Source organism: Lagenorhynchus albirostris, chromosome 11 (assembly GCF_949774975.1).
Source record: "Lagenorhynchus albirostris chromosome 11, mLagAlb1.1, whole genome shotgun sequence".
Lineage (NCBI taxonomy): Eukaryota > Metazoa > Chordata > Mammalia > Artiodactyla > Delphinidae > Lagenorhynchus > Lagenorhynchus albirostris.
Window position 1 is genome coordinate 76,370,012 of NC_083105.1, and position 26,659 is coordinate 76,396,670.

Consider the following 26,659-nt stretch of genomic DNA (forward strand, 5'->3'; position numbering starts at 1 on the left):
GGTGAATTTAAAATTCTAATATTAGCTTTTGCTTAGTCTTGATGATACTCCAAATGTAAACCTATTTTATAGTCTCAATCAGATAATACTAAAACTCTCCTGATGATCTCATGCCAGAGGAATGAAAACATTTCAGATGACATCAACCTATTTCTGTTGTGCTTTCTTACACATGGCTTAGCTCTCTCTTCCTAACAGATTCAGATATTTCCAAGTCCTGGCTAGGTTTTACCCAGTTTCTCTTTATCTCTCCCAAGAATGTGCTGCTAAAGATTTTGCCATTTACAATATTTCCTTTTCTCTTTCCCACCCCCAATTCCTGTTTTCAAAATTATATATCACAGCGGAGATGTATATCAGGCTATTAGAGCTATGAGACTAGGGAATTGGAGAGATGTTGGAATATAAATTAAAGGTATAAATTGGAGAACTTTCTACTTTAAAAATTTATTTGGAACAATTTAAGTATATGTGATTGCTTCATGAAAGTCTTGGGAGAAAATTCTGCAGAGCTGGCCATAAAGGTCTTACAGTTAAATGAAACTTCTGGTTGTGAGTATGAAGACTTTTTGCTAGTAATGATGCTTGTCCTTCTTTTTCTTTTTTAGATATGAAAATTAAGGCTCAGAATGTGGAAGTGACTTGTCTATTTTATATGACTATTAGGTAGTCATAGCTTTCAAAACAAACTACTGTTTATTTCTCTGACATAACTGCCTTTCTAAGTGCTGCTTTTATCTCCCATCATCTTAGTGTAGGAAAAATGGAACATGATATTCAGACGTCCAGAATCTTTCCTTTGAAGCACAGGTTCTTCCTTTTAGCATTTGATGGTAACTATAGCAGACATAACCTGAAAGAATTAAAACAAGACAAAAATAAGATTTTAGCCACTTATTCATGTTATAGTCAAATCACACTTAAAAGGCAAATTGTATTGATCTGAAGGAAAACTAAGACACAGAATATTGTCACTACCAGTGAAAACTTAGCTTTGGTAAATGTTCAGATATATTTGAGAACTTGGTGTTATTTATTTATTTTAAAAAGGCAAATTGTATTGATCTGAAGGAAAACTAAGACACAGAATATTGTCACTACCAGTGAAAACTTAGCTTTGGTAAATGCTCAGATATATTTGAGAACTTGGTGTTATTTATTTATTTTAAAAAGGCAAATTGTATTGATCTGAAGGAAAACTACGACACAGAATATTGTCACTACCAGTGAAAACTTAGCTTTGGCAAATGTTCAGATATATTTGAGAATTTGGTGTTATTTATTTATTTTAAAAAGTTTTTAACCAAATGACTGAGCTGAGCTACCTAAAAGATACTTAATGTCCTGAAGTTTGATTCATTGCTCTCCTACATCAAGCATTTCTACTCTGTTTTTGATATTTAAACTCTGATGTTCAGTTATGATATTCTTAGTTCCAACCTGCTTGGGTGCATAGTTTTGGTACTCACAATTTCTAATTTGTGCCTATACATGCAAGTTGAAGATGGGAAAACAAAAACTGAAGAACAGGTTTTATTTAAAGTATACAGATAATAGTGTATTTATATTATCTAAGTAATTGCTTCAATTATCCACTTCATTAGAAATGGAAGGCACAACTTTCTTTTGTATGTACGTTTTATAATGTTTAGAATCATTTCTGCATTATAGTTTAAGCCATGTATTATAGCCCACATTAAGATTTATGTTACTAAAAATTAGCGACATCTTAATATTATGCTAGCACCACATAAAATTTCCATCTTTGGCATTGCACTCAATTTGACACAATCAAGGAATATCTGAGAATAAGCCATTCTCTTGCATTTTTCTTATTTATTCTGTGTGCATATTTAAAGAGATTAAACGTAATTGTTTGGCATTAAGATTCAGTTAGAGGGCATACTCAGTAACTATATTGTGAGTAGTAAATAAGGTCCTTAAAAAGAACTAAATTTGGTATCACAATTTCTCCTATATATAATATGTACTATGTAATGTTTCTAAGGAAGTCAAAGTAATCTGGACTATTAACTTTCGAACTTCAGGTTAATTATATATATGGCATGTATTAATTACAGTCATATATGCAACACTAAGGGGTGTTGCAGAATTATTTGCAACCTTTTTCAGAAGCAAATCTTCTAAATCTTGAGATTGATACACACTTGAAATAAAATTTTATCAACATATGAAAATATATGTCTATTTAATGATCATGCTACTTAAGTTGCTTGATTTACTAGAATTATTCTATGATTATGACTCTGGAATAGAGATACAATACTTGTTAACTCATATTTTTTGGCCTTAATTTGTGATTTTATCTGTAGAACAGAATAAACATACAAACTAGAGAAGAATTTTTGATGTGCAGTTTTCCCTATGATTTATGTTTAAAGTGAATTCAAAATTGGAATATTTATTTAGATCTATATAAAAATATTCTTATATTTAAATCTTCACACATTCACAATGCCCATTTGAAGCCATTACTCTCTAAATAGTTCTTTATTGTTATTTTACTAACTGTATAGAATAAGATATTTAATATGTAAAAAGAGTTGAGCATATATTCACTTTATATTACATGCTAATATATTTGTATATAGAGAGCATAGTTTAAACAAGCAAGCCAATGGAATGTATGTATTGTAAATTTATATTTTAACCTCTCAAATTAATTTTAACATATATTGAGGTTATGCATTTATGGCCATTTTCTAATATAGTACATTTCTTCCAAGAACCCAAAACATATTTCTGGTGTTCTGTTCAGAACAACTCAAGTTAATCAATTAAACTTTTTTTCTGAAGTGGATGAGAAATTATATTTTATGATTTTGAGGGGTGAAAACTTTTACTAAGAAGCCTAATGACTTAACCAGAGTCAGTAGAACCCAAAGGTAGAACCAACAGGAAAACATTATCTTTACTGAGTTGCATGGATAGTTCTTTGATTTCCACTAGAAAATTCACAGATTTTTAGGTTGGGTTTTAAGCACAAGGTTCCTACTATGCTTAGTATTAAAGAAGAGGAGCTTCTACAAATAGGGATTATCCATCTAAAAGTACTCACTCAGTACTTTTAATGTTGATTAATGTCTTAGATCTGTACCTCTCGAAAACTCAGGTATTCTGAAATTTTGCTTCATAGTCTTCTGGAACCTCATATAGTTAAAAATATATTAATTTATTCAAGCTTCTAACCAAAAAAAACACTTCTATATTATCTTATTTCCATATCCTAATACTCTGAAGATATTTACACTGTTAAACCCATTATCATAAAAATTACACTGCTCAAAAACATAAAGAATTATTAGAGCCACCCAAAATACCTCAAAAGTTTGTTTCTCCGTAAGTAGTACAAGAAAATAATATTCATTTAGAGAAGTGGAAAGAATAGTTATATAGGTATTCAAAAAGATCTTATAAATCTGAATGGTGATAAGTAGTTATTATTTTTATATTAATGTGAAGTATATTAATATAAAAATAAGCACACAACTCCCTGTAGCTGAAAATCTTTCAAATCTGCAAGTTCTGAGCTGCCACATGAGATCTATGCCAAGGATTACAGTAAACTCTGTCAGCTTTAAATGTGAATTTTCACCAAAGTGAGATGATCATTTTTTAAATTTATAGCATGTACATTTTTTACTACCAATGCCTGATCTACACAGCACAAAATAAAAGTAAATTTTGTGAATTACTTGGTTTTATTTGAGATAAATATTCTAGGCAATTTGGATGACTGCTTTCAGACTTGAATTACCTGAATTATCTATACATGTTAATTAGAAACTACAACAGCAATAATTCATATTTTTCTACTGCGTAAACACACTTTTTTTTAGCTTGTAAGTCTGTTAAATCTGAAAGCTTGACACTGATCAAAGAAAGCTCTCCAAAATGCATTTTTCCCCATAGGTTTGAAAGAACTTCAATAGCAAATTTACTTTAATTTCCTCATCTTTGTGACTTACCACTTGCAGTTGATCTCTCTTGTCTCTTTTGGAATACCTCAGTCTGTCAGGAAGGTAATGGACAGTATGGAGACCGGTGGCCAGAGAGAGCATCCTTCCACAAGTAAGGATGGCAACGGAGCTAAAACACTTATGACGTTTGTTGGCAACGCTGGCACTACTGTAGGAAAAAGTGTCCCTACACATAGAATAGAGAAAATATGCCAGAGGCGAAGAAGGGATTGTTCGCCACTGAAATGACCTTAACCATAGGGAGCAGTGGATTGTAGTGTGCAACTTGCCAGCTTTTGCTATTTCAGGCTGGGAATTGTGTGGGGTGTGTGTGTGTGTGTGTGTGTGTGTGTATTACTCCTGTCAGTTTTTTTCGCTTGCACTTTCCTATCAGTACAAACCTTGGTTAGAGAAATGATAGCACCCCTGTGTTCCAGTCTTAAACATTGTGAGAAAGCAAGACAAGTTAAGATGATATCATTATCTCTTAAAGACATTACAGTAGTAGTCAATGCTTACAGAGAATAAACAAAGCTAGCAATATTATAGCAAATCTAGATAGATGAGCAAATAGATTTATCTGTGAACTCAGGCAAGTTTGAGTGAAAAAAGTAATACATAAATTAAGTAGTAATTTATGAGCACTAGCCCAGAAATATACCAGTGTGTTAGCAAACAATTTATAAAAGCATATGATACATAGCTAAAATAACATTTTTTAAACTATGAATTGAGCCTATCTTCTTATGACTGGTGTTTGTGTGCTTTTTTTTTTAGTCTTGAATAAAGGTTAGAGTAAGTTTCCTAAGTACAAATGAGTTCCATTACAAGAGCGTGTTCAAAAGTCCAATTTGTAGTAAGTCCAACAACTTTAGCCTAGGTACCCAACTAACACAATCGGCTATATAGTATTATACTGTAATAGGTTTATAATACTTTTCACACAAATAATACATAAAGAACAAACAAACACAAAGAAATAAAGGAAACATTTTTAATCTTACAGTACAGTAACTTGAAAAATACAGTAGTACAGTACAACAGCTGGCATACAGGGGCTGGCATCAAGTGAATAGGCAAGAAGAGTTATTGAGTGGAGGAGGGAGAGGAGTTGGGAGATGATAGAGCTGAGGGATCTTCTGCAATAGGAGGTGGAGGGCAAGCTTCAATTTCATGCACGTTTGCATCTTTGAAAGTTTGCAACTTGAAGGTTCATATGTAGGGGACTTACTGTATTAATATGCTGGAGAGAAAGTGATTACTTTGAATTGCATTTATTTGGGCATAAACCAATGACAAAGACAGACTAAGAAGCTACAAAAGCATGGAATCCCATTTTTTTAAACTTTGATCCTTTGGCCAACATCAAATTTATTATTATTTTATGTTAAAACTGCTTCTGTTTCATTTGTTTTGTTTTGTTTTGCTTTGCTTATTATAGTAATACTGATTATTTTTATTAATTCTCATTAGTCTGAAAAAAATAACATTCACTAACTGATAGTGTATATTTTAGAAACGGGATACTGAATCACACAGACATTTCTTTCCAGAGATTAACGCTCAAGCTAAAGATTAGAATTCGATCACTTTGAAATTACAGAGAAAAGTATGTGACATGCATAACATAAGTATTTAAAAATCCACAAAATTGGGGACTTCCCTGGTGGCACAGTGGTAAAGAATCTGCCTGCCAATGCAGGTGACATGGGTTCGAGCCCTGGTCTGGGAAGATCTCACATGCTGCAGAGCAACTAAGCCTGTGTGCACCACAACTACTGAGCCTGCGTGGTGCACCTACTGAAGACCACGCACCTAGAGCCCATGCTCCACAGCAAGAGAAGCCACCGCAATGAGAAGCCCGCGCACTGCAACGAAGAGTAGCCTCCACTCGCTGCAACTAGAGAAAGCCTGCACACAGCAACAGACCCAACCCAACCAAAAATAAATAAATAAATAATATATTTTAAAATAAATATATAAATAAAATTAAAAATAAAATTGGAGATTTTTACTTCAGATGTTATCTCAATTAACTTCCTAATTCATATAATCGTAGAAAAATATCCAAAGGTCCTGTAGAGCTAAAGAAACTCCATCCTGCCTTATAATGAATTAAATTGCATTTGTGAAACTGTTGCTAGGTAAAAGTTATTTTACATTAAGAATTTTTGGCTTTAGATATGACACACTTTTTATTTGATTAGGCAAATTTGAATTTGAATGAGGAGTTTTTGCTTGACAATATTTTGGTGCATTAAGCTTATTAGAAGCAATAGAAAAAAATTGAAGGTAATTCTCTTTCAAAAGTTAGACTTTATAGTTAAAATTTGCAGTATAGATACACATGCAGTTTAAATAATCTAACATTGAAAGTAATGTATATAATATAAAATACACTTTAAAAATAAGTATATAGCATGTATTTTTTAAAAAATTGGAGTATTTAGGCATACAATTTTGGTTTCAATCTGATAAATCATCATAAAGAACAGTTCCTTTATTATGGCATATACCATTTGCTATATCTAAACCACATTAAAAATATTGTCTTTATCTTAGAAAATGTGGTTTGTCTAACTCTTTGTGTAGATAAAAAAATAAGTGAAAATAAAGTTAATAAGCAAAATATTAAGTAATAATAGGTGAAATATAAACTTACTAAAATGTATGATTATGTAGATGTAACATTATATATGATTATATAAAATTTTATATATATTTACACCCAAAAGGAAATGAAGACTTATTATATATATATATATATGGTATTTATATCTTTTAAAATTTCTGCCTGTATTAGAAGTGGATCAAGGAGCAGGTGTTAATAAGACTGATAAAATTAGCCTTTTTCTCCTGGGAATTGATAATGTTTGAGGGTGATATCTGTTTCCTTCTTGGAGGCTCAGAAGTGTTGTTGTAATCTACAGAAGGAGCAAAGAAAATGTAAACCTTCTGAAATTACTTAAAATTTCAACAAAATGAGATAAATGAAAACTTCTATGTTGAATACATTCATATATATCTTATATATAATAATTCCTATCAGTAAAAGCAAACGAGGACATTACAAAGAAAAAAATTACTTTTGTCAGAATGTGCTGATAATCTGTGTATACTGGGGCAATTAATTAAGAATCATGATAGTTCTGTAGATTTAAGTATAGACCAAATCATAACTGAGGAATAGTTAAAGACATATTTCTGACTTTTTAAAGGAAACTAAATTCTCTGTCTGGATTTGAGGAAGTTACAAGAAAAAAAAGACTTGATTTTGTTGAAATTTTAAGAATCAGTGAAGGCTAGTGTCATCTCATTAATAAAAAATTCCTAAATGCTGAAAAGTTGGTTCAAAGTCAAAAGCTTTGACTAGAAGGAAAGCAAAAAAAAAAAAAAAAAAAGCAAAATCAGGAACAGCTGATATGCTATTGTTATCTGGACTTATAAAGACTTTTTGTGGTGATCATGGGAAATCACAAGTCCCATGGTACATTTTACTTGTAATTATGGAATTAATAGCTTGGTTTCAAATAGGAAAGATCCTGCCAATTTTTATGCTGAAATCTTTTCAGTATCCCAATTAGAGAAATTATCTTTAATATACAGTTTGTTTACAAGTCCTTATTTGAGACATTCTTTAGTGCACACCTGAAATATGTCACACTCCAAAAGAGAGGTATGCTTAATGAATTAAGCATTCTTACATAAGACCAGTACAAGCCACAGGTATATGTGTAACTCCCAAATATCAATTCATAAGCCTGTTACATCTTCAAAGGGTTATTTTGATTAAAGCTTCTTTAAAACTATTCATATAAGTGTCTAGAGTCATATTACTTACTAATCAGAAAAATATATTTTAGTAATGTCTTTTATAAGGAATCAAACACCTTTCACAGAAATAATTCAAATGAATTATCTAGGATTATTTTCAAAACAGTAAATAGACATTGCCTCCAATTTTTAGGTGAAGACATAAAGACCCCAAAGTTACTGACTTACTCAAGACAACATGATGAGAGAGAGAGGGATGAGATGGATTCAGTATGTATTTGTCATTTGTGCCTATGTGCAAAAATTAGTTTAATGACTGAGAGGAAAATAAGCATCATCTATTCTGCCCAAAGCAGGTTGATCTTCAGGAAGATCATTGGAAACACCAAGCAAAGGCAATATTCTTGTCTCTTTTTTCTATGTCTTTTGTGTGATTATGTGGGTGCATTTCTATGGGAAAATAACAGTTATCAACATAACCCTCAGAGTTGTTTCAAAGAAATAGAGTAGCAATGGCTAATATGTTTTGCACTTGTGCCATTCTTTTGGACTAAATAAAATTCATGAGAGGCAAAATTGTTAATATTACTGGCAAGGTAAGATTACAGCATGACCATGATATTAACTTGAGTATATTTGCAACATTCAAAAATTCCCATTGGTTACCAGGCACTGAAGTAGATGCTGAGAATACTGAGATGAAATTATCATCTTTCTTAACTTCAAGTATGCTATAAAAGCTAAGAGGGGAGATATATAAACAACAGCTGTTATACAATATAGGAAGTATGATGATAGAGAGAATTGTTTTTTTTTTTTAAACAAAGAGGAAGAGCATAAAGCAGGAAAGATTTCTTAGAGGAGATAATAGCGAAGCAGTAGAGTAAAAGATAAGTGAAACAAGATACCAAAAGTAGGGGAAGATGGACACTTTGTTAAATAGGGACTGTCCTACATGTTTCAGATATAAATATGAATATACATAATACCCATTTTCCACTATTAATAGAGCATAGAAATGATTATAATATTCAGATTTTATTCAAAAATTTAATCACTTTACTCAAACAAGGCATTTTAGAGCCAAGTTACTACCTGTAATATTAATCAGTTTGCTCTCAATATTGGTTTATTTCATCAGATTTTAAGTAACATATATCAATTATAAAAAATTTTTGGAAAAAAGTTAGAGATGTAAGTGGACACAAATCAGATCAACCACCCTGAAGTAAACTTTATTTTGTAAGTGCAGTCAGAGAGATTGAGACTTATAACATAGAATAGTTATTTTAGTTACAATTAAAGTAACAGGAAATAGCAAAGCACTATTATTGAATCTCAAGGAAATTGTTGATTGTAATTTATTATCAAAGTACTTTTCATCATATTTCTCTGTATAGTGAGAATTGTTTCAACATTACAGTATTGACAGTTGTGAACAGATAAAAATATTAAATTACTTTTAATCTCAGAAGAATCTAGTAATGGTTGATGATAGGGAAAAAGATAATTATAAGAATAAATCAGTGAAAACCACCTTCAATACTTACTTTAAAGTACTTATCTATGATTTAATACATAGCATTTGAAGAACGGTAGTTGACAAAGGAAACTAAAAATTCCCATGCATTTCAAGAGATCTATGACAAAATTGACCTGAGAATTATTCACTTATCCACCCAGATTCTTCAGATGTATTCTTGAGACAAAGCACCTTATGTCTAGGCTTGGCTATTTCATTGCTGTTGCCACTTATGTTTATGACCTTTTGACAAATCATCAATTCTTGATCATCCATTTCTCTGTATCTGAATAGATGCAATGATGTGTTTTCTGTATGTCACAGAAATCTTGTCTTGGAGCATGAAATGTAATTTGTGACTCAATACATTTTCTCCTCTACAGCACAAGGATGGCATTGCATTTGTATGACATGCAAATTAAGTGTTTTATGCAAAATAATCATCTTTAACAAGATTCAGAAGGGGAACAAGTATTTAATTCATTCTTTATGTTCTGTCTTATTCTGAAAAGATCCAAGGAAGCTTATAATAAGACATAGTGAACTAAACTGTGTGAGGAAATTGAAGCAAAGGGAAAATAAGAGTAAGATATCTGAAAAGGTTGCTGAGGATTCCTAGCACATCATGAAAACATATCGTGCTAGAGATGTGCCACAAATTTGGCTTAAGCTCTTTTAACAACCAACTTCAGAGGCAAAAATCTTGTTTCATGATAAACAGGGTCTTTTCAGAATAGGAAACACAAGTGAGCAGCACAGATTCCTAGCACTGAGACCAAAGAGAATTGTACCCCTTTGTTAATCACTCAACTCTGCAGGGTAACAAACTTAACAAGAACAAAACAGATCTAAATGTTCAAAAACTGCTTCTTAGAAAGTTTCACCATGACTTCAGCATGGCATGTCAGTGTGCAGTTGAGGAAACCTGACCATTGCACTTGGGTCCAGATTTGCCACTCTGTTGGACAGGCTTTATCCAGATGGATGTATTACATGTTCTTGAGATGTGATTGAGTAATTGCATAATTAATCTCAACTGAGTAATGGAAACCAGTAACTATTGCTTCTCTCACCCAAGTTCTTGATTAGTATTGAGTGGCAGGAGGCCTAAACATTGAATTTAAACAATGAACCAAACAGGGGTAGAATTTACACAGTCAGAAAACTACCATGAGGGAGTAAATGATCCAGCCATTTTCTAAGGCTTCAATATTAGGTTCCTACCACAAAGGTGGTAAGCTCTGGTTATACAAGGCTTGTCCACACTTACCAATATCAAAGTGTGTTTAAAATGCTTTAATAGAACATTTTCTCAGTGACTATTACTTAAGTTATGTAAAACACACATAGCAATGGAAGAGGATAGGTTCTAAGCAGAATTTCCATAACTCAGAATTTTTAAGATTTCTGTGAAAGATATCACAGTTATAAGCTTGCACTTCTAAAAGTCAAAGAGAATTATTTTATTTATAAGAAATATGTAGCACGAAAGTACTGTTTTGTAATTTTCCCTGTGTAAATTGAAAGAGGTTTGAATTGAATTGAATTGAATTGAATTGAATACTGGAGGTTTGGATTCACAAATGCAAAAATGCAAATATATTTGGTTACAGTCTTCAATGGTCTTTCCTTTTATCATTTTCATGTGTGTAGATCTGCTTTTGAAAGTTAAATCTAAAAAAGGTCAAGGTGCTACTGGTGTAAAGAGGAATGCCTTGTATAGACTATTGTCATAAATGTAAAAGATCTTTAAGATAAGGGAAAACTGGGAGGCTGGATATCTGAGTTTTATCTTAATTAAAAAATATATTTTTTTTATGACAAAAATGCTACTTAAATTAATGGCAGCAAGTTTTCCTTTGAAATCCCAGCTTTAGCAATCAGTAGTTTGGTTGGCTAGCCACAATTTGCTTGTTGCTTGTTACTGGTCATCAGGTCTATGGAAGGTTTATGGATTTTAGTGAATCACAGTTAAACATAAACCTGCCTGGAGTTTGGGGAAGATATCCATTTTTATGGTAATAAACACCTCACATTTGCAAGCAAATGGGCCAAGCTTAAACTCTTATGATACAAATAGCAGTGACAACACCCCCTATGTTTGTTATACTACTTCAGCTCCTACAGTCTTTATCTTCTTCCTCTGATGCATTACATTTCACCACTGCACCAAATACCAGCATTTTATGTTTATTTCTCAGCAGTGTGTGTTCAACCTAGTGTTGACCATTAAATTAGTGCAGAGTAGTAGAATACACCTCCCTTCTAAACTGGTGAATGCATAAGATCTGTTTTACAGTTGCATAAGCCAGCCTCAGTAATCACATTGGTAAGGATTTTATATTGAGAACTAACATATGCTTTCTCAATCCTTACCCTTCCACACCTAAACTGAGAAGGCACCTGTAGAAGTTCTGCTTTCTGAGAAGGCAGTGATGATTGCTTTAAGGTAAAGAAGTTTAGAATAACCATGTTTTGTATTAACAATGTACTTTAAAATTATTAGTATAAGGCTTGGTGAATATTCTCTATGTTGATGTTTAAAAATAGTGTCCCTTTGGGGCTTCCCTGGTGGCACAGCGGTTGAGAGTCCGCCTGCCGATGCAGGGGACACGGGTTCATGCCCCGGTCCGCGAGGATCCCGCGTACCGCGGAGCGGCTGGGCCCGTGAGCCATGGCCACTGGGCCTGCGCGTCTGGAGTCTGTGCTCCGCAGCGGGAGAGGCCACAACAGTGAGAGGCCCGCGTACCGCAAAATAAATAAATAATAATAATAATAATGTCCCTTTTAAAACTAGTGTCCTATTACATCCTGGTCATAGAAAAGTTTGAAGATTTTGTATATTATATTTGTGATTATTGATATGGATAATAATAAATTTTTGAGTGTCTTAAACTTTCATCCTAATTAATGGTTAATCATTTGGATAGCATAGATGATTTAATGCTTTTGAGATATGAGTTATTAAACCTAATATACCTATTTGAAATATTAGCATTGGTGGGATAAATTAAATATTTTTTGAATACTAACAAAATGTAATTTTGGGTATGCGTAACAATTAAAGAACAATGAAATTATGTATCAGTGTGTTTTAAATTATCACGTTGTTATGTTCATAATAATATCAAGCATTTTTCATGATTAAACTATATTTTTTAAAACATAATTAACAAATGTATGAAAACTAATACTATGTATATTTTCCCCCTTAATTTTAGTCATGATTTCATTGGAGAATTTACAACAAGCTATAGGGAACTTTCTAGAGGGCAATCACAGTTCAATATATATGAGGTAAGAGGAATTTTATTTTATTATTATTTTTCTCTGGAATAAGTATATGTATTCTTTTAAAGTATAGGTTTTTACAAAAGATAAATGCCAAAGGTTACCAATATGTGTAAGAATCTTTAAACTTATTGAGCAGATTGGTTTTTGAGATTAAACAATAGTATTTCTCTTCAAATCACGCGGTCTTTCAAATCTACTTTGAGTGATTTAAAAATTCTTGCCTATGAAACCTTTTCTTATTTTAAAAACATTCAATATAGATACAAGTTTATTCTCCCTTGAGCTTCAGCCTTTATGTTTTGCCTTCCTAAGCTCTTCCTCAATCCTTTTTTAATAAAAATAGAAAAATTTTCTGTGTCGGCATGGTGTTAACAAGTCGTTTTTTTGCTTAGTATGTTTGAACATCTTACCTGTTATTTAGATGAAAACTGAAGGAAATGAGAAAGTATGATTCAGTCATTAAATTCAGTCATTAAAGAAATCCAAGTTATTAAAGCAAACACACTAGTTATTTCTGCCTTAAACCTATCTTGCCAGTTAACTACCAGGTATGTGTTGAGCATAAAGTATGTTCTAGCACTGTTAATCCTTGAGGTTTGTTATCTGTACATTCTCTGTGACTTTTTTTAAAGACTTTTTTGATGCGGACCATTTTTAAAATCTTTATTGAATTTGTTACAATATTGCTTCTGTTTTATGTTTTGGTTTTTTGGCCCTGAGGCATGTAGGATCTTAGCTCCCCAACCAGGGATCAAACCCGCACCCCTTGCATTGGAAGGTGAACTCTTAACCACTGGACCAACAGGAAGTTCCCTCTGTGATTTTTTAAATTTAATATACATCATTAGCAAAGGAGAATATCTCAGTACTTAGTCAATAATGATAACTCTTTCCTGCCAGATTGACACTATTTGACACTAAAATTGACCTCCTTTAAGTTAAGAGTGGAGGAATCTCCTTCTCCTATCACCTTCTTACTAGGCTAAAGCAGTTGTATTCCATGCATTCATTCATTTATTAGTTTATGAATAAAATATTTATGACATGAATTCTATATTCCACACTCTATATTAGGCCCCAAGGATGCAGCAGTGAATGAAAATTTCAGTGTCTAATGGAAGAGACAAACACGTAAAATGCATTTAGATTATCTGATAGGTGCTATATATACCTAGTTGACTATGAGATATCTAGAGTGGGGTGCAGCAAACTTATCCCAAGAAAGCTACCCAGGCAAAGACAAAGTTGAAGTAATGGATCAATTTTTCTATCTGGGTCTTTCGGGGACAGAATATTAAGGCTCTAAATAGACAGTAGAAGTAATATAAGACAGGTTGTACTTATATGGATGCCTGTTTTTTTCTCCAAACCCTCAAGGCTGAGGAGAAACAACACATGCATACTAGTCCTCCTTGTACTTAGAATTCATTTACTGCCAGTCACATAATGCTCCAAAGATCAATTATTTTGAGTTTCCTTAGCTTTAAAATGTCTTCTTCTCTTTGGATCTCTCTTATCCAACAAAGCTTGCTTAATGAGATTGATGTCGCATCTGATGTTATGACAAAGAAGCTTAGTAACAATTATTCCTTATTAAATACCTGCATGAATATTTGTGCCATAACTTCAAATAAAAATGTGTTCTTATTATTCATATTATCAATAGAAGAGATCAGTCTGAAGAAAATCTGGAGGAACATTATGTGTTTTGTCTAAGTAGTTTTAGAATTTCGATGGACAGCTAGCTCTTGGTCCAATACACTGGAAACTTCATTTTCTGCACACATGTAAGGGATTCAGTTTTGTTGAGGCAACCATGGAAATTTTCAACAATTGTTCCTTCAAATATTCTTTCTGCCCCTTTCACTCTCCCTTCTCCTTTTGGTACTCCATGTATATATATATATATATATATATATATATATATATGTTGTGCTTGATCATATCTCACAAGTTCATATTTTTTTCTTTTTCTTTCTTAAACTAGAAAATCTCAACTGACCCATCTTCAATATCACTCATTATTTCTTCTGCCAGCTCAAATGTTCTATTTAGCTCCTCTAGCGAATTTTTCATTTGTTACTGTGCTTTTTAAGTTGAGAATTTCTATTTTTTATAATTTTGACCTACTTATTGATTTTTCTATTTGGTGAGACATTGTTTCATACTTTATTTCTTTATATATAGCTTCTTTAGTTTTTTAAACATATTTATAGTAGCTGATTTAAAGAATTTATTAAATAAATCCCATATCTACAAGTTCCCAGGGGCAGTTTCTATTGATTGCTTTTTTTCCTCTGTATGGGCCATACTTTCTTGTTTCTATGCATGTCCTGTATTTTTGGTTGTTGTTGAATGTTGGAAAGTTTTAAAAAATATAATATAGTAACACTGGAGATCAGATCCCCTGCTTTTCCGGGATTTGTTGTTGTTGCTGTTTGTTTGTTTAGTTACTTTCCTGGAGTAATTATGTAAAGTCTGTTTTCTTTGCTGAGTGGGTCATTTCAGTCTGTGCCTTGTTAGCTAGTGGTCAACACATGATTTGACAGAGATTTGTGTACGTTGGTGCACTTCTTATATGCTCCAAGTATAAAATTCTGCCTTGGCTTTCACTTGCTGTTTAAACAGAGACTCAAAGTCAGTCAGAGTTGAAGGATTAGGGCTTCCTCAAGGTCTTCCCTGGCCATGCATACAGTCCTGCACAAGCATTTGGTCTTCTAGATCCCCAGCAATATGCCTGAGCTTTTAAAAACCTCCTACTTGAGATCAGATTAAGAAGGTGGAGGAGTAGGACATGGAGCTTACCTTCTCTCACAAATTACATCAAAAATACATCTACATGTGGAGCAATTCTCATAGAACATCTACTGAATTCTGGCAGAAGACCTCAGACTTCCAAAAAGGCAAGAAAAATCTCTGGATAAGGCAAAAGAAAAAAGAGGGAAAAAAAAGAGAGAGAGAGAAAGGAATCAGGACAGGACCTGTGCTCCTGGGAAGGAGCTGTGAAAGGGTAAAGTTTTCCACACACTGGGAAGTCCCCTTACTGGCAAGGAGATCAGTAAGGACAGAGAGGGAGCTTTGGAGCCTCTGAGGAGAGCACAGCAACTGGTTTACAGAGGGCAAAGCGCAGAGAGACCTGCGCACATGGTCAGTGCCACCCACCCAGCACTCCTCAACCTGAGACACTCATCGCTGGTGCAGATGGGGGCTGTGTGCTGAGGCTTGGGCTTTGATGGTCAGACCCGGGGGAGAGGACTGGGGTTGGCTGCATGAAGACAGCCTGAGGGGGGTAGAGTGTGGTGTGAGAGGAGGCCTGGGCCCACCAGAGAGGGAGGCATGCGAGGAGAGGGGTGGGCCCACCATAGGAGCTTCTTTCTCCACACACACTATCAGGTGGCAGGGCATCATCTATATGAGCTCCAGAGGTAGGTACAAGCCGCCACTGCCATCTCGGACTCCAGAGGCAGGTGCAGAATACTGCCAAGGGTCCTGTGACGGGGAGCCAACCACAGCTCCTGCTTTCCTGGGAGCATGCACAGCCCGCCACCACCAGAGAGGGTCCTGTGACTGGGCACCAACAGCTGCCCCAGATTCCCTGGGAAGGTGCATGACCCACCATGGCTGCCAAGGGTCCCACAACCTAGAGCCAACCTCTGCCTCCACCTTCCTGGGAGCCTACATGAGCCACGTGCCTGCACACCCCTTATCAAGGGGAAAATAGCCAGCACACACTGAGGAAAGAGATGGCAATCATCCAAACCAAGAACAGCCCTCATGACAAAAAATTATTAAACCCATACAAACTATGCAGGGAGGCTCCTGTATATAAATAGCCCTCCAATACTACAGTAGATAGCTGTTTCCCCTAAACTCACAGAGAAAGAGAAATATAAGCAAAATGAAGAAGCAGAGGAACCACTTCCATTAAAAGCCCAAGAGAATTCCCCTGAAGGAACAAACAATGAAACAGATCTCTTCAGTCTAATAGACACCAAGTTCAAAAAGGAGGTAATGAAAATACTGAAGCAATTAAGAAAGGCTATGGACAGAAATGCAGATTACTGTAAAAAGGACTAGAAACTATAAGGAGGAGCCAAGAAAATTTAGAAAATTAATTTGCTGAGATGAAAGCTGAGCTAAAGGCAGTGAGTAGCAGAATGAATAATGCAGAAGAAAGAATAAGTAATCTGGAAGATAGAATAATGGAAATTACCCAATCAGAGCAGCAGATAGAATTTCAAATGCAAAAAAAAAAGAAAGCAATATAAGAGACCAATGGAATAATATAAAATGTGCCAATCTATGCATAATAGGGATTCCAGAAGGAGAAGAACGAGAAAAGGGGATTGAAAATGTATTTGAAGAAATCATGGCTGAAAACTTCCCAAACTTAAAGAAGGAAGCAGATATCCAGTTACAGGAAGCACAGAGAGTCCCAAACAAGATGAATCCAAACAGACCTACATCAAGACATATTGTAATAAAAATGACAAAAGTTAAAGACAAAGAGAGGATTCTAAAGGATCAAAAGAAAAACAAAGAGTTTTTTACAAGGGAACCCCCATAAGGCTGTCAGCTGATTTCTCTACAGAAACACTGCAGGCTAGAAGGGAGTGGCAAAATATATTCAACGTCTTGAAAGGGAAAAATCTACAACCTAGAATATTCTACCCAGCAAGATTATCATTTAGAATAGGAGGAGAAATAAAGAATTTCTCAGACAAGGAAAAACTAAAAGAATACAACAATACTAAACCTATCCTAGAAGAAATATTGAAATATTTTCTCTAAACAGAAAAAGAGCAAGAAGATATAGGAAAGAGGAAATCATAATTTGAAAGTAAATCACTTAAATTAGCCAGTACACAGATCAAAACGATTTTTAAAAAAAACCTATTTGTGAAAGTGATGATAAACACAAGGAACAGCAAAAGGATAAACATGAAGATGTAAAAAAGGACATCAAAATCATAAAATGTGGGGAAGGAGAGTAAGAAAATGCAGATTCTTGGTGTTGTTTAGAATGTGTTTCCATCTATATGACTATCAGTCTAAAGCAAGCAGATATAGGAAGAGGATAATGTACTTGAAAAACAGGGCAACCACAAATCAAAAACATACAAGAGATTCACAAAAACCAAAAAGAAGAGAAAGCAAGCATAAAATAAAAGGAAATGATCCAACGACAAAAGAAAAGCAAAAAGAAAGGAACAAAGAAGAAACAAAGAATCAACTGGAAAACAAGGTCTTATGTGGCAATAAATACATATGTATCAATAATTACCTTAAATGTCAAGGGACAGAATGCTCCAATCAAAAGGCATAGAGTGGCAGCCTGGATAAAAAACAAGAGCTTACAATATGCTGCCTGCAAGAGAAAGAAACCCCCCCTTAGGGCAAAGGATATACATAGATTGAAAGCAGCGAGGGGGTGGAAAAGATATTTAATGCAAACGGAAATGAAAAGAAAGAGGGTGTTGCAATACTCATATCAGACAAAATAGACTTTAAAGCAAAGGTGATAAAGGACACGATATAATGAAGAAAAGATCAATACATGAGAGGATTTCACACTCATCAACATATATGCACCTAATATAGAAACACCCAAATACATAAAATAAATACTAACAGACATAAAGGGAGAAATTGATGGGAATACATTAACAGTAGGAGACTTTAGTACCCCAGTCACATCAATGGACAGATCTTCTAGACAGAAAATCAATAAGGCAACAGAGATCCTAAATTATACAATAGAACAGTTAGACTTAATTGATATTTTCAGGATATTACATCCAAAAAAAAAAAAAACAGAATACACATTCTGTTCAAGTGCATATCAAACATTTTCTAGGATTGACCACATACTAGGGCACAAAGCTAACCTCAACAAATTTAAGAGTATACAAATTATTTCAAACATCTTCTCTGACTACAACAGCATGAAGCTAGAAATCAACCACAAGAAAAGAAATGAGGAAAAAAATGATTCCATGGAGACTAAACAACATGCTACTAAAAAACCAATGGGTCAAAGAAGAAATCAAAAAGGAAATTAACAAATACCTTGAGACAAATGACAATGAAAACACAACCATACAAAATCTATAAGGTGCAGCAAAAGCAATTCTTAGAGGGAAGTTCATAGCAATACAGGCCTTCCTCAAAAAGCAAGAAAAATCTCAAATAAACAACCTAACCTACACTTAAAAGAATTATAAAGAGAAGAACCAACAAAACCTAAAGCCAAAAGAAGGAAGGAAATAATAAAGATCAGGGAGGAAATAAATAAAATAGAGATTATCAAAACAGTGAAAAACAAAAAAATCAATAAAACCAAGAGCTGGTTCTTTGAAAGGATAAGCAAAGATGACATACCTCTGACCAGGCTCACCACAAAGAAAAGAAAGCGAACCCCAAAAAACAAAATAAGAAATGAAAAAGGAGAAATCTCAACTTATACCACAGAAACATGAAAACATACCATGAACAATTATACACCAATAAATTTGACAACCTAGAAGAAATGGACAACTTTCTAGAAACATACAGCCCACCAAAATTGAATCAAGAAGAAAGAGATAATTGAACAGACTGATCACTAGAAGTGAAATAAAATCTGTAGTAAAAAAAATAATAAAAATCTTGCTATAAACAAAAGGACCAGATGGCTTCACAGTTGAATTCTACCAAACATACAAAGAAGAACTTATACCTATTTTTCTCAAACTCTTCCAAAAGATTGAAGAAGAGGGAACACTCCCAAAGACATCTATGAAGCCACCATCACCCTGTACCAAAACCAGACAAAGATACCATCAACAAAGAAAATTACCGGCCAATATCTTTGGTGAATATAGATGCAAAAATTCTCAATAAAATATTAGCAAACTGAATCCAACAGCACATAAAAATATCATACACCATGACCAAGTGGTATTCATTCCAAGCTCACAAGGATGGCTCAACATACACAAATCAATCAATGCAATACACCACATTAACAAAGAAAAGTCAAAAACTACATGATCATCTCAACAGATGCAGAAAAAGCATTTGACAAAATTCAACATCCATTCATGATAAAAAAAAACTCTTACCAAAGTGGGAATAGAGGGAATATATCTCAACATAATAAAAGCCATTTATGACGGACCCACAGCCAATATAATACTCAACAGTGAATACTCAATGGTGAAATACTCAATGGTAAAAGCCTTCCCATTAAAATCTGGAACAAGACAAGGATTCCCACTCTCACCACGTGTATTCAAGATAGAATTGGAAGTCCAGCCACAGGAATCAGACAAGACAAAGAAAGGCATCCAAATTGGAAGGGAAGAGGTAAAATTGTCACTATATGCAGATGACATGATACTATACATAGAAAACCGTAAGGACTCCACACAAAAACTTCTAGATCTAATAAATGAATTTAGCAAAGTAGCAGGATACAAGATTAACATTCAGAAATTGGTTTCATTTCTTTACACTAACAATGAAATATCAGAAAGGGAATGTAAAACAAAACAATACCTTTCAAAATTGCACCAAAAAATAAAATGCTTAGGAATAAACCTGACCAAGGAGGTGAAAGACTTATATGCTGAGAACTATAAAATACTCCAAAACATTAATAAAGAAAATTAAAGAGGATTCAAAGACATGGAAATATATCACGTGCTCTTGGATTGGAAGAATTGGTACTGTTAAAATGGCAATACTACCCAAAACCAACTACAGATTTAATGCAATCCCTATCAAATTGCCTATGACATTTTCACAGAACTAGAACAAATTATCCAAAATTTTATATGGAACCATAAAAGACCCAGAATTGCCAACCCTGAGGAACAAAAACAAAGCAGGAGGTATAACTCTCCCAGACTTCAGACAGTACTACAAAGCTACAATAAATAAAGTGGTGTTGGCACAAAAACAGACATACGGATCAATGGAACAAAATAGAGAGCCCAGAAATAAATCTACACACCTATGGTAAATTAATCTTTGACAAAGGAGGCAAGAATATAAAATAAGAAACAGACAGTCTCTTCAGCAAGTTTTGCTGGGAAAGTTGGACAGCTGCATGTAAATCAATGAAGTTAGAACACACCCTCACACCATGCACAAAAATAAACTCAAAATGGCTTAATGACTTAAACATAAGATATGACACCATAAAACTCCTAGATGAGAGCACAGGCAAAACATTCTCTGACATAAATTGTACCAATGTTTTCTTAGGTTCATCTCCCAAGGCAATAGGAATAAAAACAAAAATAAACAAATGGTACCTAATCAAACTTACAAGCTTTTGCATAGCAAAGGAAACCATAAAATAAGCAAAAAGACAACCTACGGAAGGGGAGAAAAATATTTGCAAATGATGCAAACAACAGGGGCTTAATCTCCAAAATATACCAACAGCTCATACAACTCAACAGCAACAAAAAAAACAAACAACCCAATCAAAAAATGGGCAGAAGCCCTTAATAGACATTTCTCCAAAGAAGACATATAGATGGCCAAAAAGCACAGGAAAAGATGCTCAAAATCACTAATTATTAGAGAAATGCAAATCAAAACTACAATGTGGTACCACCTCACACCAGTCAAAATGGCTATCATTTAAAAAATCTACAAAGAACAAATGTTGGAGAGGGTGTGGAGAAAAGGGAACCCTCCTACACTGTTGGTGGCAATGTAAGTTGGTGCAGCCACTATGGAAAACAGTATGGAGGTTCCTCAGAAAACTAAAAATAGAATTACCATATGATCCAGCAATCCCACTCCTGGGTGTATACCCAGACAAAACTATAATTCAAAAAGATGCATGCATCCCTATATTCATAGCAGCACTATTCACAATAGCCAAAACATGGAAGCAACCTAAATGTCCATTGACAGATGAATGGATAAAGAAGATGTGGTACATATATACAGTGGAATACTACTCAGTCATAAAAAAGAACAAAATAATGCCATTTGCAGCAACATGGATGCAACTTAGAGATTATCATACTAAGAAAGAGAAAGACAAATACTATATGATATCACTTATATGTAGAATCTAAAATATGGCACAAATGAACCTATCTACAAAACAGAAACAGACCCATAGACATAGAGATCAGACTTGTGGTTGCCAAGGGGATGGGGGGAGAGGGATGGACTGGGAATTTGGGGTTTGTAGATGCAAACTATTACATTTAGAGTGGATAGACAACAAGGTCCTACTGTATAGCACAGGGAACTATATCCAATCTCCCGAGATAAACCATAATGGAAAAGAATATTAAACAAAGAATGTATATATATGTAAAGCTGAGTCACTTTGCTGTTCAGCAGAGATTGGCATAACATTGTAAATCAACTACACTTCAATAAAAAATAAATTTTAAAAATAAAAAGAACAAAATTGAAAAAAATTATAAAATAAAACAAAACCAAATGTTAAAAACAAAACCAGAAACAACCCAAGCAGCAGGAGCATCTAAGGAACGGAAACAATTAGCAACTGTGGGAGCTGGGATGTAATTAGATTTGGGTTCTTGTTGTTTTTGACTCCAATAATGGCTAAAATCTTTTTCTACATTTATTCTTTTAAAGGCTTTGTGCAAAAAGGAAAACACACAAGTTACTTTTATATTCTTGTAAAGAGTCTTTATAACTGCTGATAAGATGAGACAAAGAGGAGGTGGTCCCTATGGATGTTTTCTTAGCTTCACTACCTTGTAGGGTATGATTCTCAGCCAGGCAGAATTAAATGGGATGATGAAAAGCCCATGGATAATAACATTTAGACCCAACTTAAAATTAAATAAAATCCTAAAATGAAAACAAATAAGTAAATAAATAAACACCTCCTACTGCTTTACAGATCATTTTGGCAGGTAAAGACCTTCTCCTGGTGGTTCCCCAGGCTTATGGGACTACTTTCACAATTGCAGTTGTGCTGGTTTGGAGCTAGTTTTAAGGCTGTTGCTAGGTCTACTGTGGGATCTGCAGTCGGTATGCTTGTTACTAGGGGCTCAGGTGAGTGTGGATTATGTCTGGTGCTGGGTGGATGAGACTGGCTCCAGTACTTTTGTTCAGTAGGGTGGTCCTGGGCCATGGTTTCTTTTCAGGGTGTACAGTTGGGTCCTCAGTCAGTCAGCCTATTTCTAAGTTTGTGAACCGGTGTGACTCCCACCGGGACTCCCACAAGTACTCCAAACTTTTACACGTTATTATGTATCTGATGGAAATTATTACCATTAAAAGCAATAAGTAGAGCCCATAAATATTCACATATTTGGGTGATTTGTCATGTTAGTGCATTTAATCAAATAAAACGTATTATGTCTCTTGGATATATTTTTATTTATTAGAGAAACCCATAGTTTTTCTACAAAGCAATCACTATTATTTGGGACCTTGAATATTAAAAATCTCTCTCACATCAAGAAGATGTAAATGGGTAGGATAATCAATGCATAAAGTTACTAAGAAGAATATTACTGTAAGAATATTACTGAAAATATATTTTGATATAAGATGATCACTAGTAACTTTTGCAGAGAAGTTTTGGCTGATAGACTATCTAGCAGTCATACTAAAGGCATTTGTAAGGGAATAAATAAATGCCTTCATGACAATAAGTGAAAGGCACCAGGTTGGACTACACATTTTTAAAATATTTCAGTATGAAACCTGACATTGTAATTGTTTTATCTGCTCTTTAAGGTGATAAATCCCAAAAAGAAAGGAAAAAAGAAGAAATATACTAATTCAGGAACAGTAAGTCAAATTATATGTTATTCATTAAGGATTCAAATAAATGAATAAAAAATATATATAACACTTTGTATTGAATAAAAGCTACTAAAAACTGCACTGTTTCACTTAGAGTTTTAATGTGAATGTATATAATAAAAAATTAACTTGCTATGGGAATTGTAATGGAGAACACATTATAGGAGGTAGCGACCCAGCTTCCTGCAAGTTGTCCTAGGGGTTGAATGGCCTCTGAGAGAAGATGAAATTTTATTATGAATTCTTCATTCAATAAAATCACACTAGAGAAAATCAAGTAGACCTGAAAAAGTGTAAGTTGTAATAAGAAATATTATACTCTTTATAGGCTATACTTAAGACTTGTTTTATAAGATGTGAAAGTATTTGTTTATAGTGCATTAAAATTGACAACTCTGTGGAAATGCTGGACTAAATCAGTACAGGAAGGTGCAAAGATGAAAGTATGTTAAAATTGTGAAAAATCAAAATCATCCTATTTTGATAAAAAATATACTGAAAATTTTATCCTATGATTAACTGTCCTTGGGAGAAGAAAATATAAGTTCCCTCCAAGTTTTCTTTTAAAAGATTTTTATAAAGCAAGGCACTTAAAATATTAGATGGCCTCATTACAGGTCCCTGACAAAAATACCCGTTTCTTTTTATATGGTTTAGCTCACTGATTTTGATTTTTTAGTTTTAACCATTTTCTAGCTTCCTTTCATCTTTCCTTTATATTTAAAATGGGAAGTAACACAGTGTCCTTGTAGATAATTTGCATGTTGTTCTTCAAAGGAAGTAAACTGGTCATAGGAAGGAGTCATTTAATTTTTTGGCCCCTTTTCTTCTGATAATTTTAAATGTAAGAAAAATCAGTCCTAGTAAATTTTAATAAAGAATAATATCTTTATTAATTTTCAAAATACTAGGAAACATGATTTACTCTCTAACAGAAAAAAAGTCCATTTGGGGATGCAATTAGTACTAGCAGGTAATTCTGCCTCCTTTTTCTTTTCTTTTTTCAGGTCACGTTACTTTCTTTTGTGGTAGAAACAGAAGTTTCATTCCTTGACTATATTAAGGGAGGGTAAGTCATTCTCTGAAATTGTTTCATTGCTTAAGAAATGGTGAGAGGCAAGTTTGAATGTGTTTAGAAACTTCATGACAACAGCAGTCAGAGACATCACGTATATAAGCCTCTTACTAATTATAATTAAGCAGGGTTTTGGGGGGTTTTTTGTTTTGTTTTGCCAATACTGATTTATTGCTAGAGTGTTGTCAAGCCAAAGAAGGATTGAGAGAATGAGGGGGACCAAAGGAACAAAGACAGTTTCCCCCAAAACAGAGAGCTTACCCCCTTTTGCTCTTTGTTAAGAAAACAAAACAAACAAAAGCTATACTTGCCCAAATGGGGAATCTCTGCTATATATGGGCATCTTGAAACCTGCCACCTGGATACATAGACTAAGAAGCTACAGGGTGATTGTTTCAATAAAGTTAAAAGAAAATGTACTAAGTAGGAAAAAATGTTTGCCAACTCTCCTTACTATTTCGATGTTTGTGTATATTTTTGTCTTTAGAAGATGGGAAAATAGAAAGTTGAATTTGTCATAAAAAATAGATTCCTGTATAAATAAACTCCTTGGTAGCTGTAGGTAATAGTTGATTAAAAAGATGGACATCTCTTAGCATGCTCTTTATAAACTTAAAAAAAGTGCTTGATAGATCTGGCTGTAATTTGCATGTTGAAATGATGATTTGAAGTTTTAAAATACTAAAAATTCCTTTTAGTTTTTGTTTTGTTTGTCTTTTGGCTTTGCTTTGTGATCATGTGAAGTGGGTAATGTGTGTGTGTGTGTGAAAAATATCCAATAAGTATTGTCAGCAGTACAAATCAAGTAATACTTTGATGTGAATCTAACAGTAAAAGAAATTTTCAGAATCTATTACAAATAAATCACTTTTATTGGTTGTGCACATTCTCCTTTTAAGGATTCTTAGGGCTAATTAGAGCAAATGGGTTTCTACAATACTTAAGCAATAACAGTATTGACAACTGTCATTTTTATGCTTATCACCTCCAAGTTTTTTTTTTTTTTTTTTCTTTGGTTTACACACATCCTACTTATATAGCACTGCCTGTGCTGGAAGAAATGCTAGTGACCTTTTACTGACAGAAGTCAGTGTATAAATGGAGCCCCAACCTATGAGGTACACTTTGTTCTAATCCTGGCTTCCCAAGTGTTTTATAAAAACCCATTTTTTTATTTACAAATGGGATATGGAGAAATAGAGTTTGAAATTTACTACATAGTTAATCTAACTGGACTTATATTAATTTTTATATAATACTATCTAAAAAGGACATGAGAAATATCTGCATATAATTCATTTTTATATGAAGATGTATATAATAAATTTATAAAATTTTAAAATATACTACAATTACATGTTTACCTATTATTCATCACTATTTCTAATACTTATTATATAGATATTGTCCCTTTGATAATGGAATCCAAATTGAGAAGCAATATAATTATTGTATTCTGTGTCTTTATGCGTCTTTGCTCTTAAGGACTTGTTATAAGCAATTGGGCATAAAATTTTAATTCCGACTTTATTAATAATATGGTGAGGAGATCTGGCTTTATCATGACACTCCTTATCACTTCAATTTCCTGTAGTTTACATGAGTCGCCTTAGTTTCTTTCATGACCTTAATGATATTTAATTTCCCTCTGAAGTTATTGCTTATATTCCTACAAAAAAGTTACTCTAACCTATCAATTTACTATACAGTGTAATTTGTGTATAATAATAGCTAACATCTGCTGACAACTAAGTGCCTCAAGGTTATTAACTCTACCCATCTCTCTGTTGGTCCCTTTCCCTTTCTCCTCACCTCCTTTCTCCTTCTCCCTCTTTCTCTCATGAGTAATATTCACGTTGATAATTCTGTTTTCTAAAAAAGTAATGAAGTTTACTTACTTGATGTACTATTAACTTTCAGTCTTCATATAATTAATATTTTCTATCTCATTGCTGCTAGTCAAAAATACAGTTTAATTTACATAGCCTAAGGGAAAATGATGCTTTGGCATGCAGGATATCTAAGAATTTTACCATCAGATATTTGTGAAGATTTAAACTTATTTAACTGTGAGTTATGGGTATTTATTATGATGGTTACTTCATAGAATTCCTGACTCTAATTATAGGAAATGAGGAATAGAGTTTTATGTTCTAATCTTTCTTAAAAATCTCTATTGGTATGAAAATAACAAATTGTAGCAATTTGAAATGG

At 33.6% G+C, this 26,659-nt stretch overlaps 1 protein-coding gene across 3 annotated transcripts in view; it reads left to right on the forward strand.

Moving 5' to 3' along the window:
• Positions 1 to 26,659, forward strand: part of CPNE8 (copine 8) — a 329,571-nt gene that overhangs the window by 219,107 nt on the left and 83,805 nt on the right. For all 3 annotated transcript variants that reach the window (XM_060166571.1, XM_060166572.1, XM_060166573.1), the window contains 3 exons: positions 12,498 to 12,573; positions 23,302 to 23,355; positions 24,378 to 24,439. In XM_060166571.1, coding sequence (XP_060022554.1) covers positions 12,498 to 12,573; positions 23,302 to 23,355; positions 24,378 to 24,439 — 192 coding nt within the window. The remainder of the gene's footprint in view (positions 1 to 12,497; positions 12,574 to 23,301; positions 23,356 to 24,377; positions 24,440 to 26,659) is intronic.